The sequence below is a fragment of the Lethenteron reissneri genome, unplaced genomic scaffold (genome assembly GCF_015708825.2).
Source record: "Lethenteron reissneri isolate LAM-NWPU_2019-01 unplaced genomic scaffold, ASM1570882v1 scaffold_1639, whole genome shotgun sequence".
NCBI lineage: Eukaryota > Metazoa > Chordata > Hyperoartia > Petromyzontiformes > Petromyzontidae > Lethenteron > Lethenteron reissneri.
Window position 1 is genome coordinate 3,472,443 of NW_026891376.1, and position 16,449 is coordinate 3,488,891.

The 16,449-nt window shown below is 43.5% G+C and overlaps 2 protein-coding genes across 10 annotated transcripts in view; both read right to left on the bottom strand.

Moving 5' to 3' along the window:
- Window positions 1-12,713, bottom strand: part of LOC133362996 (chondroitin proteoglycan 2-like) — a 210,168-nt gene extending 197,455 nt beyond the window's left edge. For 3 of the 5 annotated variants that reach the window (XM_061581990.1, XM_061581987.1, XM_061581988.1), the window contains exon 1: window positions 12,476-12,713. The gene's annotated coding sequence lies outside the window, so the exon portion shown is untranslated. The remainder of the gene's footprint in view (window positions 1-12,475) is intronic. The other 2 variants (XM_061581991.1, XM_061581989.1) reach the window with 1 other exon arrangement.
- LOC133362994 (uncharacterized) overlaps window positions 1-16,148 on the bottom strand; it is a 52,760-nt gene extending 36,612 nt beyond the window's left edge. For all 5 annotated transcript variants that reach the window (XM_061581982.1, XM_061581984.1, XM_061581985.1 and 2 more), the window contains exons 1-4: window positions 16,030-16,148; window positions 5,652-6,131; window positions 3,000-3,018; window positions 552-698 (exon numbers count right to left, since the gene is read on the bottom strand). In XM_061581982.1, coding sequence (XP_061437966.1) covers window positions 552-698; window positions 3,000-3,018; window positions 5,652-6,131; window positions 16,030-16,113 — 730 coding nt within the window. In that variant the 5' untranslated portion in view covers window positions 16,114-16,148. The remainder of the gene's footprint in view (window positions 1-551; window positions 699-2,999; window positions 3,019-5,651; window positions 6,132-16,029) is intronic.
- Between the last annotated feature and the right edge of the window lie 301 nt (window positions 16,149-16,449).

Consider the following 16,449-nt stretch of genomic DNA (forward strand, 5'->3'; position numbering starts at 1 on the left):
CGCCACCACGACGCTTGTGCAGGCGGTTGTTGTTGTTGAATAGGTGTACAAGTGAGGATATGAATGAGTGGGTGGGTGAATGAGTGAGTGGGTGAATGAGTGAGTGGGTGAGTGAGTGAGTGGGTGAGTGAGTGAGTGGGTGAATGAGTGAGTGGGTGAATGAGTGAGTGGGTGGGTGAATGAGTGAGTGAGTGGGTGAATGAGTGAGTGGGTGAATGAGTGAGTGGGTGAATGCGTGAGTGGGTGAATGAGTGAGTGGGTGAATGAGTGAGTGGGTGGGTGAATGAGTGAGTGAGTGGGTGAATGAGTGAGTGGGTGAATGAGTGGGTGGGTGAATGAGTGAGTGGGTGAATGAGTGAGTGGGTGGGTGAATGAGTGAGTGAGTGGGTGAATGAGTGAGTAGGTGAATGAGTGAGTGGGTGAATGAGTGGGTGGGTGAATGAGTGAGTGGGTGAATGAGTGGGTGGGTGAATGAGTGAGTGGGTGAATGAGTGAGTGGGTGAATGAGTGAGCGGTTGAGTGAGTGGATGGGGTGAATGTGCGATACGTACCGTCCCAGTCACATCTGTTTTTGGCCGGGTTGAACACCAGGTTGGCTGGACATTGCTTGTGGTACGTCAGGGAATTGGAGCAGTGGTAGAAGCTGTGGGAGTCTGAGGTGTCTGCGTACAGCCCATCAGCCTTGTCCTGGCAGAATACTGGGTGGGTCAAACGTTGCAGGACACGGTAGAGATGTTATCAGGTCTCTGTGGTGAGTCTGTGGGTCTCTGCTGTGTGATGAGTCTATGACTCTCTGCTGTGTGATGAGTCTATGGGTCTCTGCTGTGTGATGAATCTGTGGCTCTCTGCTGTGTGATGAGTCTATGGGTCTCTGCTGTGTGATGAGTCTGTGGGTCTCTGCTGTGTGATGAGTCTATGACTCTCTGCTGTGTGATGAGTCTATGGGTCTCTGCTGTGTGATGAGTCTATGACTCTCTGCTGTGTGATGAGTCTATGGGTCTCTGCTGTGTGATGAGTCTGTGGCTCTCTGCTGTGTGATGAGTCTATGGGTCTCTGCTGTGTGATGAGTCTGTGGGTCTCTGCTGTGTGATGAGTCTATGGTTCTCTGCTGTGTGATGAGTCTATGGGTCTCTGCTTTGTGATGAGTCTGTGGGTCTCTGTGTGGTGAGTCTATGGGTCTCTGCTGTGTGATGAGTCTATGGGTCTCTGCTGTGTGAGTAGTCTATGGGTCTCTGCTGTGTGATGAGTCTATGGGTCTCTGCTGTGTGATGAGTCTATGGCTCTCTGCTGTGTGATGAGTCTATGGGTCTCTGCTTTGTGATGAGTCTGTGGGTCTCTGTGTGGTGAGTCTATGGGTCTCTGCTGTGTGATGAGTCTATGGGTCTCTGCTGTGTGAGTAGTCTATGGGTCTCTGCTGTGTGATGAGTCTATGGGTCTCTGCTGTGTGATGAGTCTGTGGGTCTCTGCTGTGTGATGAGTCTATGGCTCTCTGCTGTGTGATGAGTCTATGGCTCTCTGCTGTGTGATGAGTCTATGGGTCTCTGCTGTGTGATGAGTCTGTGGGTCTCTGCTGTGTGATGAGTCTATGGTTCTCTGCTGTGTGATGAGTCTATGGGTCTCTGCTTTGTGATGAGTCTGTGGGTCTCTGTGTGGTGAGTCTATGGGTCTCTGCTGTGTGATGAGTCTATGGGTCTCTGCTGTGAGAGTAGTCTATGGGTCTCTGCTGTGTGATGAGTCTATGGGTCTCTGCTGTGTGATGAGTCTATGGCTCTCTGCTGTGTGATGAGTCTATGGCTCTCTGCTGTGTGATGAGTCTATGGCTCTCTGCTGTGTGATGAGTCTGTGGGTCTCTGCTGTGTGATGAGTCTATGACTCTCTGCTGTGTGATGAGTCTGTGGGTCTCTGCTGTGTGATGAGTCTGTGGGTCTCTGCTGTGTGATGAGTCTATGGGTCTCTGCTGTGTGATGAGTCTGTGGCTCTCTGCTGTGTGATGAGTCTATGGGTCTCTGCTGTGTGATGAGTCTGTGGCTCTCTGCTGTGTGATGAGTCTGTGGGTCTCTGCTGTGTGATGAGTCTGTGGGTCTCTGCTGTGTGATGAGTCTATGGGTCTCTGCTGTGTGATGAGTCTATGGGTCTCTGTGTAATGAGTCTATGGTTCTATGTGTGATGAGTCTATTGGTCTCTGTGTGATGAGTCTATGGGTCTCTGTGTGATGAGTATGTGGGTCTCTGTGTGATGAATCTATGGGTCTCTGTGTGATGAGTCTATGGGTCTCTGTGTGATGAGTCTATGGGTCTCTGTGTGATGAGTCTATGGGTCTCTGTGTGATGAGTCTATGGGTATCTGTGTGAGTAGTCTGTGGGTCTCTATGTGAGTAGTCTGTGGGTCTCTACTGTGTGAGTAGTCTATGGGTCTCTGCTGTGCGAGTAGTCTGTGGTTCTCTCTGTGTGAGTAGTCTGTGTGTCTCTACTGTGTGAGTAGTCTGTGGGTCTGTGTGTGTGTGTGAGTAGTCTGTGGGTCTCTACTGTGTGAGTAGTCTGTGGGTCTCTACTGTGTAAGTAGTCTGTGGGTTTCTGCTGTGTAAGCAGTCTGTGGGTCTCTACTGTGTGAGTAGTCTGTGGGTCTCTACTGTGTGAGTAGTCTGTGGGTCTCTACTGTGTGAGTAGTCTGTGGGTCTCTGCTGTGTGAGTAGTCTGTGGGTCTTTGTGTGAGTAGTCTGTGGGTCTCTACTGTGTGAGTAGTCTGTGGGTCTCTACTGTGTGAGTAGTCTGTGGGTCTCTGCTGTGTGAGTAGTCTGTGGGTCTCTGCTGTGTGAGTAGTCTGTGGGTCTCTGCTGTGTGAGTAGTCTGTGGGTCTCTGCTGTGTGAGTAGTCTGTGGGTCTCTACTGTGTGAGTAGTCTGTGGGTCTCTGCTGTGTGAGTAGTCTGTGGGTCTCTGTGCGAGTAGTCTGTGGGTCTCTACTGTGTGAGTAGTCTGTATCAGAGGAGTAAAACTCTTACCGTTGTTATATCCTCTTCCCTGTAAAATGTAAACAAAGAAAAGAATGAGCACACGATGGGAGAGGAACTCAAAACATCATCGTTATCGTCACATGTCAACAAAACCTATTAACATAGAGACCTTCATCTGTGTAAGGGGCTGTCCATAAATTACGTCACGTGATTTGGGACGATTTTTAACCCCCCCCCCCCCAAACCATATTTACATTTTGAAAATAAAACATGCTTCAAATCGCTTTAAACTATTGTCATTGTAGTGCGTATTTAATGCGGCGCTGCACTCTGTTGTTGTAGGAATGTTGTTCTAACAATTCTATATTTATTTTAATTTTCGCATTTTGATTTGACGTCACATTTCTCAACCCCCCCCCCCTCGTCACACATCGTCACAAATGTCTGACCCCCCCCCCCCCCAGGTGCGTTTTGACTGCTTGTGTTGTGGTTAATGCAAACATGATGCCTTGTATAAAGGTGTCAGTTTTGTACCAGTTGAAAGGGTATGACCCCCCACATGTCGACTTTTAACGTGCCCCACAAACACCAAACGTGGTTCAGTGTCAATCACCGAGACTCACAGAGACAGACTAAGGCTCCCTCCCATAGGGTTTAGTGTCAATCACCGAGACTCATAGAGACAGACTAAGGCTCCCTCCCATAGGGTTTAGTGTCAATCACCGAGACTCACAGAGCCAGACTAAGGCTCACTCCCATGGGGTTCAGTGTCAATCACCGAGACTCACAGAGCCAGACTAAGGCTCACTCCCATGGGGTTCAGTGTCAATCACCGAGACTCACAGAGCCAGACTAAGGCTCACTCCCATAGGGTTCAGTGTCAATCACCGAGACTCACAGAGACAGACTAAGGCTCCCTCCCATAGGGTTTAGTGTCAATCACCGAGACTCACAGAGCCAGACTAAGGCTCACTCCCATGGGGTTCAGTGTCAATCACCGAGACTCACAGAGCCAGACTAAGGCTCACTCCCATAGGGTTTAGTGTCAATCACCGAGACTCACAGAGCCAGACTAAGGCTCACTCCCATGGGGTTCAGTGTCAATCACTGAGACTCACAGAGCCAGACTAAGGCTCCCTCCCATAGGGTTCAGTGTCAATCACCGAGACTCACAGAGCCAGACTAAGGCTCACTCCCATAGGGTTCAGTGTCAATCACCGAGACTCACAGAGCCAGACTAAGGCTCCCTCCCATAGGGTTCTGTGTCAATCACCGAGACTCACAGAGCCAGACTAAGGCTCACTCCCATAGGGTTCAGTGTCAATCACCGAGACTCACAGAGCCAGACTAAGGCTCACTCCCATAGAGTTCAGTGTCAATCACCGAGACTCACAGAGCCAGACTAAGGCTCACTCCCATGGGGTTCAGTGTCAATCACTGAGACTCACAGAGCCAGACTAAGGCTCCCTCCCATAGGGTTCAGTGTCAATCACCGAGACTCACAGAGCCAGACTAAGGCTCCCTCCCATAGGGTTCAGTGTCAATCACCGAGACTCACAGAGCCAGACTAAGGCTCCCTCCCATAGGGTTCAGTGTCAATCACCGAGACTCACAGAGCCAGACTAAGGCTCTCTCCCATAGGGTTCAGTGTCAATCACCGAGACTCACAGAGCCAGACTAAGGCTCTCTCCCATAGAGTTCAGTGTCAATCACCGAGACTCACAGAGCCAGACTAAGGCTCTCTCCCATAGGGTTTAGTGTCAATCACCGAGACTCACAGAGCCAGACTAAGGCTCCCTCCCATAGGGTTCAGTGTCAATCACCGAGACTCACAGAGCCAGACTAAGGCTCTCTCCCATAGGGTTCAGTGTCAATCACCGAGACTCACAGAGCCAGACTAAGGCTCTCTCCCATAGAGTTCAGTGTCAATCACCGAGACTCACAGAGCCAGACTAAGGCTCTCTCCCATAGGGTTCAGTGTCAATCACCGAGACTCACAGAGCCAGACTAAGGCTCCCTCCCATAGGGTTCAGTGTCAATCACCGAGACTCACAGAGCCAGACTAAGGCTCCCTCCCATAGGGTTCAGTGTCAATCACCGAGACTCACAGAGCCAGACTAAGGCTCCCTCCCATAGGGTTCAGTGTCAATCACCGAGACTCACAGAGCCAGACTAAGGCTCACTCCCATGGGGTTCAGTGTCAATCACCGAGACTCACAGAGACAGACTAAGGCTCACTCCCATAGGGTTCAGTGTCAATCACCGAGACTCACAGAGCCAGACTAAGGCTCTCTCCCATAGAGTTCAGTGTCAATCACCGAGACTCACAGAGCCAGACTAAGGCTCTCTCCCATAGGGTTCAGTGTCAATCACCGAGACTCACAGAGCCAGACTAAGGCTCCCTCCCATAGGGTTCAGTGTGAATCACCGAGACTCACAGAGCCAGACTAAGGCTCCCTCCCATAGGGTTCAGTGTCAATCACCGAGACTCACAGAGCCAGACTAAGGCTCCCTCCCATAGGGTTCAGTGTCAATCACCGAGACTCACAGAGCCAGACTAAGGCTCACTCCCATGGGGTTCAGTGTCAATCACCGAGACTCACAGAGACAGACTAAGGCTCACTCCCATAGGGTTCAGTGTCAATCACCGAGACCCACAGAGCCAGACTAAGGCTCACTCCCATGGGGTCCAGGACTCACGTTCGCGTTGCTGAGAGCCAGCGAGCCGGCCAGCAAGACGAGCACCAGGGGCACGACGCTCTGAGCCATTGTGGACACGGAGAGAGGATGCAGCGGGGAGCGGCGGTGTCCTGGAGGTCTCCTGAAGTGGTTCTGGAGGTCTCCTGAAGGTCTCCTGGAGGTCTCCTGGAGTGGTCCTGAAGTGGTCTCCTGGAGGTCTCCTGGAGGTCTCCTGGAGTGGTTCTGGAGGTCTCCTGAAGGTCTCCTGGAGGTCTCCTGGAGGTCTCCTGGAGTGGTTCTGAAGAGGTCTCCTGAAAGTCTCCTGGAGGTCTCCTGGAGTGGTCCTGGAGTGGTTCTGAAGTGGTCTCCTGAAGGTCTCCTGAAGGTCTCCTGGAGTGGTCCTGAAGAGGTCTCCTGAAGGTCTCCTGGAGGTGTCCTGGAGGTCTCCTGGAGTGGTCCTGGAGTGGTCCTGGAGTGGTCCTGGAGTGGTCTGAAGGTCTCCTGGAGGTGTCAGACGGAGTGATGCGGCTGCTTTAGAGTCGTCGCCCCTTTTTATGGGCGAACGGCGGTGTGAGGTCACCGCCCTCCAGGGCAGCGGGGAAACCTCGAAACCATCGCCCCGGGGAGGACTTTAGTTTGTGTGTCTATCGGCCACAGTCATTCCCTCCCTTCTCTACGCTGGTAATTGCATCCAGCATCATCGGGCAATTCGTCGTACAACTCAAATTGTAAATGTTGTGGTTTCACGCTTCAACAACACACCGGTGGTGGGCTAAAGCAGCGAACTATTTTGACTTTTGTCAACGTGACACTTTTTTTACTGATTGGCCGTGTCGGGTGGTGGAGGGTTACGACACATTTATACAGCTGTCGTGGCTGTGACGGTTCCACCTGAAGACGGAAGCTTGTGTTGCCTCCGAAACGTCGTGATTTTTATTTTATTTTACTTTTATTAATTTTAATGTTTTACCTACCTGGTGACTTTACCGGAAAAAACCTAAAAATATGAACATTTATAAATAACGTGATTTAAACCCAAAAACGTTGATTATGAACAACATGTACTGGCAAAACCCTGCAGCCATAGCTGGCTGCATGAGTCACAATCATCATCAGATAGAAATGAATGAGAAAACAAACATAGTTATATTAGAAATATTAGGCACTACGACACACAGAGTCGGCCAACAACACAGTCAACACCCCACCTGGTTGATTAACGTTCTCCAAAAGTCATCTTCTTGGTTCTTTCGGTAAAGTCATCACGTAGAATGGAAATAATAAAATAATAAAAATAAAACATAATAAAATAATTGTCACGACGTTTCGGCCACAACGCAAGCAGCCGTCCTCAGGTGGAGAACAGGTCTGTAGTGCTGTACTAGTAAACTACACTATACACTACACTATACACTAGTGCTGTACTAGTATACTACACTATACACTACACTATACACTAGTGCTGTACTAGTACACTACACTATACACTACACTATACACTAGTGCTGTACTAGTACACTACACTACACACTACACTATACACTAGTGCTGTACTAGTACACTACACTATACACTAGTGCTGTACTAGTACACTACACACTACACTATACACTACACTATACACTACACTATACACTACACTATACACTACACACTACACTAGTGCTGTACTAGTATACTACACTATACACTACACTTGGACGGCTGCTTGCGTTGTGGCCGAAACGTCGTGAGAATTATTTTATTGTTTTATTTTTATTATTTTATTACTTCCCTTCTACGTGACTTTACCGAAAGAACCAAGAAGATGAATCCCTGCAGTCACGAAAGCTTTAAATCGATAAATAAAATAATTCTCACGACGTTTCGGCCACAACGCAAGCAGCAGTTCTCAGGTGGAGAACAGGTCCTCAGGTGAAGAACAGGTCTGTCGGAAAGACAGCGTCTGAAGACAGACCTGTTCTTCACCTGAGGACGGCGTTGTGGCCGAAACGTCGTGAGAATAATTTTATAATGTTTTATTATTATTATTTTATTATTTCTATTCTACGTGGTGACTTTACCGAAAGAACCAAGAAGATTATTTTATGAAGTTTTATTTTTATTATTTTATTATTTCCATTCTACGTGGTGACTTTACCGAAAGAACCAAGAAGATTATTTTATGAAGTTTTATTTTTATATTTTATTATTTCCATTCTACGTGGTGACTTTACCGAAAGAACCAAGAAGATTATTTTATGAAGTTTTATTTTTATTATTTTATTATTTCCATTCTACGTGGTGACTTTACCGAAAGAACCAAGAAGATTATTTTATGAAGTTTTATTTTTATATTTTATTATTTCCCTTCTACGTGATGACTTTACCGAAAAAACCAAGAAGATGAATCCCTGCAGTCACGAAAGAAGCTTTCAATCGAAAGTTCTCCAAAAGCTTTCTAAATTTGAGGTCCTACCGATATAGGTGATTGAAATGCATGCCTACAAAGGGCAGCGTACTTGAACAGGAACGAACCGTTGGTAGGGATATTTTCATCAACACAATAGACAGGAAGGACACGTTCAAAGGGCTCGCGTAATGCAAATGCATGATGCACGTTTCCTCAGTAATCCTCTCCCCCACACACATTGTGTAAGAGCACAGAAGCGTGGTCAACACATCTACGACGCTATACAAGGAACGATACAGTTAAAGACTTAAATTTCGATTTAAAGCTTCTTTCGTGACTGCAGGGATTCATCTTATTGGCTCTTTCGGTAAAGTCATCACGTAGAAGGGAAATAATAAAATAATAAAAATGAAACATTATAAAATTTCGATTTAAAGCTTCTTTCGTGACTGCAGGGATTCATCTTCTTGGTTCTTTCGGTAAAGTCATCACGTAGAAGGGAAATAATAAAATAATAAAAATTAAACATAATAAAATAATTCTCACGACGTTTCGGCCACAACGCAAGCAGCCGTCCTCAGGTGAAGAACAGGTCTGTCGGAAAGACAACAAAACATTCAGACGCTGTCTTTCCGACAGACCTGTTCTTCACCTGAGGACGGCTGCTTGCGTTGTGGCCGAAACGTCGTGAGAATTGTATTTTATTATGTTTTATTTTTATCATTTTATTATTTCCCTTCTACGTGACTTTACCGAAAGAACCAAGAAGAAGAAACAGTTAAAGACTTCTCCACAAATCTGGCTGTCGCCTGGTGAAGCTGGTTGTAATTACTGGCAAAACGTCGTACTCAGATTGTAAATGTTGTGGCTTGGCTCTCCGACACACCGGTGTGCTGTACTAGTATACTACACTATATACTACACTACTATACACTACACTATACACTGCTATACACTACACTATACACTACACTGCTATACACTACACTATACACTAGTGCTGTACTAGTATACTACACTATACACTACACTATACACTACTATACACTACACTATACACTACACTACACACTACTATACACTACTATACACTACACTATACACTACACTATACACTACACTATACACTACACTATACACTACACTACACTACTATACACTACACTATACACTACATTATACACTACACTAGTGCTGTATTAGTATACTACACTATACACTACACTATACACTACACTACATTATACACTACACTACTATACACTACATTATACACTGCTATACACTACACTATACACTACACTACTATACACTACACTATACACTAGTGCTGTACTAGTATACTACACTATACACTACACTATACACTACTATACACTACACTATACACTACACTACACACTACTATACACTACATTACTATACACTACACTATACACTACTATACACTACACTACTATACACTACATTATACACTATACTATACACTACACTATACACTACACACTACACTAGTGCTGTACTAGTACACTACACTATACACTACTATGCACTACACTATACACTACACACTAGTGCTGTACTAGTATACTACACTATACTATACACTACTATACACTAGTGCTGTACTAGTACACTACATTATACACTACACTACTATACACTACACTAGTGCTGTACTAGTATACTACACTATACACTACACTATACACTACACTCTACACTATACTACACTATACACTACACTATACACTACTATACACTACACTATACACTACACTATACACTACACTATACACTACTATACACTACACTATACACTACTATACACTACACTATACACTACACTATACACTACTACACACTACAATATACACTACACTATACACTATACACTACACTATACACTACTACACACTACACTATACACTACACTATACACTACTATACACTACACTATACACTACACTATACACTACTATACACTACACTACACACTACACTATACACTACACTATACACTACTATACACTACACTATACACTACACTATACACTACTATACACTACACTATACACTACTATACACTACACTATACACTACACTATACACTACTATACACTACACTATACACTACACTATACACTACTATACACTACACTACACACTACACTATACACTACACTATACACTACTATACACTACACTATACACTACACTATACACTACTATACACTACACTATACTCTACACTATACACTACTATACACTACACTATACACTACACTATACACTACTATACACTACTATACACTACACTATACACTACACTATACACTACACTATACACTACTACACACTACAATATACACTACACTATACACTACAACACTATACACTACACTATACACTACTACACACTACACTATACACTACACTATACACTACTATACACTACACTATACACTACACTATACACTACTATACACTACACTACACACTACACTATACACTACACTATACACTACTATACACTACACTATACACTACACTACCTGCTACACTACCTGATACACTACACTACCCTACACTACATACACTACACTACACACTACACTATACACTACACTATACACTACTAGTACAACTACACTATACACTACACTATACACTACTATACACTACACTATACACTACACTATACCTACTATACACTACACTACACACTACACTATACACTACATTATACACTACTATACACTACACTATACACTACCTATACACTACTATACACTACACTATACGCTACAACTCATACACTACTATACACTACACTATACCTACCTATACACTACTATCACTACTATACACTACTATACACTACACTATACACTACACTATACACTACACTATACACTACACTACCTACACTACACGATAACACTACACTATACACTACTACATACACTATACACTACACTATACACTACTATACACTACACTATAACACACTATACACTACTATACACTACCTATACACTACACTATACACTACACTATACACTACTATAACACTACACATACACTACACTACACTACTATACACTACACTATACAACACTTACACTATACACTACGATACCTACACTATACACTACACTATACACTACTATACCTACACTACACACTACACTATACACTACACTATACACTATATACACTACACTATACACTACCACTATACACTACTATACACTACACTATACACTACTATACACTACACTATACACTACACTATACACTACTATACACTACACTATACACTACACTATACACTACTATACACTACACTACACACTACACTATACACTACACTATACACTACTATACACTACACTATACACTACACTATACACTACTATACACTACACTATACACTACACTATACACTACTACACACTACACTATACACTACACTATACACTACACTATACACTACTACACACTACACTATACACTACACTATACACTACTATACACTACACTATACACTACTACACACTACACTATACACTACACTATACACTACTATACACTACACTATACACTACTACACACTACACTATACACCACACTATACACTACTATACACTACACTATACACTACTACACACTACACTATCACTACAACTATACACTACTATACACTACACTATACACTACTACACACTACACTATACCTACACATACACTACTATACACTACACTATACACTACTACACACTACACTATACACCACACTATACACTACTATACACTACACTATACACTACTACACACTACACTATACACTACACTATACACTACTATACACTACACTATACACTACACTATACACTACTACACATACTACTATACACTACACTATACACTACTATACACTACACTATACCTACTATACACTACACTATACACCACACTATACACTACTACACACTACACTATACACTACACTATACACTACTATACACTACACTACACACTACAAACTACACTAACCTATACACTACTATACACTACACTACACACTCACTATACACTACACTAGACCACTACTATACACTACACTATACACTACACTATACACTACACTATACACTACTATACACTACACTACACACTACACTATACACTACACTATACACTACTATACACTACACTATACACTACACTATACACTACACTATACACTACTATACACTACACTACACACTACACTATACACTACACTATACACTACTATACACTACACTACACACTACACTATACACTACACTATACACTACTATACACTACACTATACACTACACTATACACTACACTATACACTACTTTACACGAGTGCTGTCCTAGTGACGAATTGGCCACGTTCTGTTTACGTGACAACCCTTACCAGTTAGCTCCTGTACCAAGTCACTCCATCTCTTCTCTAGCCCGTGCCGCGCCCGTCTAGCCCCCTCGATCCGGCCCGAACAAAAGCTGTTTAGGCATGCGGTGGCTGGGCATGCGGGCTACATGACCCAGCCAACGCAGCCTTGCCTGCCGGAGGAGCTCACCGATGGGACTTTGCCCAGATCTTTCAAGGATTTGTGAGCTCCTCAAACACACAGTGACTCACACACACAATTTGACTATAACACACACACACTTGGACTATGGACTTACACATACAGCGACACACACACACACACATGGTCTATAACACACACACACTTGGACTTACACACACACAGCGACTCACACACACACTTAGACTATAACACACACACACACACTTCGACTTACACACACACACATGGACTTACACTGTCACACACAGCGACTCACACACACACACACTTAGACTATAACACACACACACTTAGACTTACACTGCCACACACAGCGACTCTCACACACACACACACATGGACTTACACACACACAGCGACTCACACACACCCATGGACTACGACACACACACACACTTGGACTTACACACACACGCATGGACTTACACTGTCACACACAGCGACTCACACACACACACACTTAGACTATAACACACACACACTTAGACTTACACTGCCACACACAGCGACTCACACACACACACACACATGGACTTACACACACACACCGACTCACACACACCCATGGACTACGACACACAGACACACACTTGGACTTACACTGACACACACAGCGACTCACTCACACACCCATGGACTACGACACACAAACACACTTGGACTTACACTGACACACACACACACACTTGGACTTACACTGACACACATAGCGATTCTCACACACACACACACATGAACTTACACACACACACGGACTTACACACACACACGGACTTACACACACACATGGACTTACACACACACAGCGACTCACACACACACATGGACTCACACACACACATGGACTTACACACACACAGCGACTCACACACACACACATGGACTCACACACACACATGAACTTACACACACACAGCGACTCACACACACACACATGGACTTACACACACACAGCGACTCACACACACATGGACTTACACACACACATTGACTTACACACACACACTTAGACTATAACACACACACACACATGGACTTACACACACACACACACCGACTCACACCCATAGACTACGACACACACACACACTTGGACTTACACTGCCACACACAGCGACTCACACACACACATGAACTTACACACACACAGCGACTCACACACACACATGGACTTACACACACACACACATGAACTTACACACACACAGCGACTCACACACACACATGGACTTACACACACACACACACATGAACTTACACACACACACTTACTTGGACTTAACACTGACACACGCACATTGAAATGTTATTTAAAGTAACGGAATGTATTCCTATTATTTCTCGATGCACGTGATTTGAAGCTTTCGTGACTGCACGAATCCATACTCTTTGGTTCTTTCGGTAAAGCTACGTAGGTAGAAGAATAATAAATTAAAATATTAATAACGTCACGAACGCTTCATATCTAGATCGAGTGCGATGTTTTAAAGTTCATTGATTAGGTATCTAGCCCTGTGAGACATTCGGCTCTTGAATCGGGTGCAACCGCAACAAACAAAAAACTAAAACATGAACAAGAAAACATCTTAAAGTGACTAAGTGACTATGCCTCTATACAAGTACACTATACACTACACACTACACTAGTGCTGTACTAGTATACTACACTATACACTACATTAGTGTTGTACTAGTATACTACACTATACACTACACCATACACTACACTATACACTACTATACACTAGTGCTGTACTAGTATACTACACTATATACTACACTATACACTACACTATACACTACACTATACACTACACTATACACTAACACCGTACACACCAACGCTGTGTGCAAAAATCCCAGTGGGATGCAAGTCAAACAACAACAACCACAAGACAACTTAGATTAAGGCCATCAGTCTAACTCTGTACTACAACAACACAAACAACAACAACAACCACAAGACAACTTAGATTAAGGCCACCAGTCTTACTCTGTACTACAACAACACAAACAACAACAACAACCACAAGACAACTTAGATTAAGGCCATCAGTCTAACTCTGTACTACAACAACACAAACAACAACAACAACCACAAGACAACTTAGATTAAGGCCATCAGTCTAACTCTGTACTACAACAACACAAACATGGCCAAACCAATACACTTTTCGAAATCACCTAAACAAAGCCATGAAAGCAATGAAGTTTCAAGTTTCAAGTTCATGTATTAAGTATAGCCATGTGAGCCATTCGGCTCTTGAATCGGGTGCAACCGCAACAAACAAAAAAACTAAAAAATGAACAAGAAAACATCTTAAAGTGACTGAGTGCAAACAGAAAATCCGAGAAAAGACAGCAAAATATTGCAGAAAAATTCACCGTACACCATCAATGTTGTTTCGCCACTTGGGCGAAACAAAATTGCGGTGAGCGAAAGTGTAAATGAAATGTAAACAAAGTCGTAACATATTCGTGGTTCTTTCGGCAAAGTCAAGTAGAAGGGAAATAATAAAATGATAAAAATAAAAAAATAAAATTCTCACGACGTTTCGATGGCAACACAAGCAATCATCATCAGGTGTGAAAATCACAGCAAGATTTTTTTTTAAATTGTTTTCTTTTATTCTTTTATTATTTCCCTTCTACGTGACTTTACCGAAAGAACCAAGAATATGAATCCCTGCGGTCACGAAAACTTTAAATCGATAAAAGTCACAAGAGTTCTTGACGTGAAATCCTGCAGGAAAGAAAATCTAGAATTAAAGCTTTCGTGACTGCAGGGATTCATCTTCTTGGTTCTTTCGGAAAAGTCATGTAGAAGGGAAATAATAAAATAAAAATGTGTTATTTTTTCTTATTTTATTATTTCCCTTCTACGTGACTTTAATAATACAAAAATAAAAATACAACATACTTAGTTTTATTTAATAATAAAAAGAAAACATTACAAAATAATTACGTGTTATTTTAATAAAAATAAAACATACTTATTTTATTTAATAATAAAAATAAAACATTAAAAATAATGATGTGGTATTTTAATAATAATAAAACATACTTATTTTATTTATTAATAAAAATAAACCATAATAAAATAATGACGTGTTATTTTTATTATTTTATTATTTCCCTTCTACGTGACTTTACCCAAAGAACCAAGAAAATATCTAAATCCTGTTTACTTATTTCGCTATAAAATCGTCTGCTAGCGATCGAAACTTCGCGAATTTTTATTTAAATTTAATTAAAATTTTCCATCCCACGTCGCTTTACCGAAAGAACCAACGAGTTATGGCTCCGTGCAGATCACGAACACTTCAGATCAATATCGATGAATGCTTGAACAGAGCCGTCAATCTCTGCCACTTACCTTGCAAGGTCTCGACTCGAATGACAATTTCCTCCCCCAGACCTCCACAGATGTAGCCTGCGCGTTGCTAGGGGCAACCCCCATGGTAGTTTTGGCGCGTGCCCGTTGCTAGGGGCAACATCCGGACAGCGCACGTGCACGTTGCTAGGGGCAACACCCAGGCAGCCTTGGCGCGTGCGCGTGTTGCTAGGGACAACCCCCGGGCAGCCTTGGCGCGTGCGCGTTGCTAGGGGCAACATCCGGGCAGCCTTGGCGCGCGTGCGCGTTGCTAGGGGCAACCCCCAGGCAGCGCACGTGCGCGTTGCTAGGGGCAACCCCCAGGGCAGCCTTGGCGCGCGTGCGTGTTGCTAGGGGCAACCCCCAGGGCAGCTTTGGCGCGCGTGCGCGTTGCTAGGGGCAACATCCGGACAGCGCACGTGC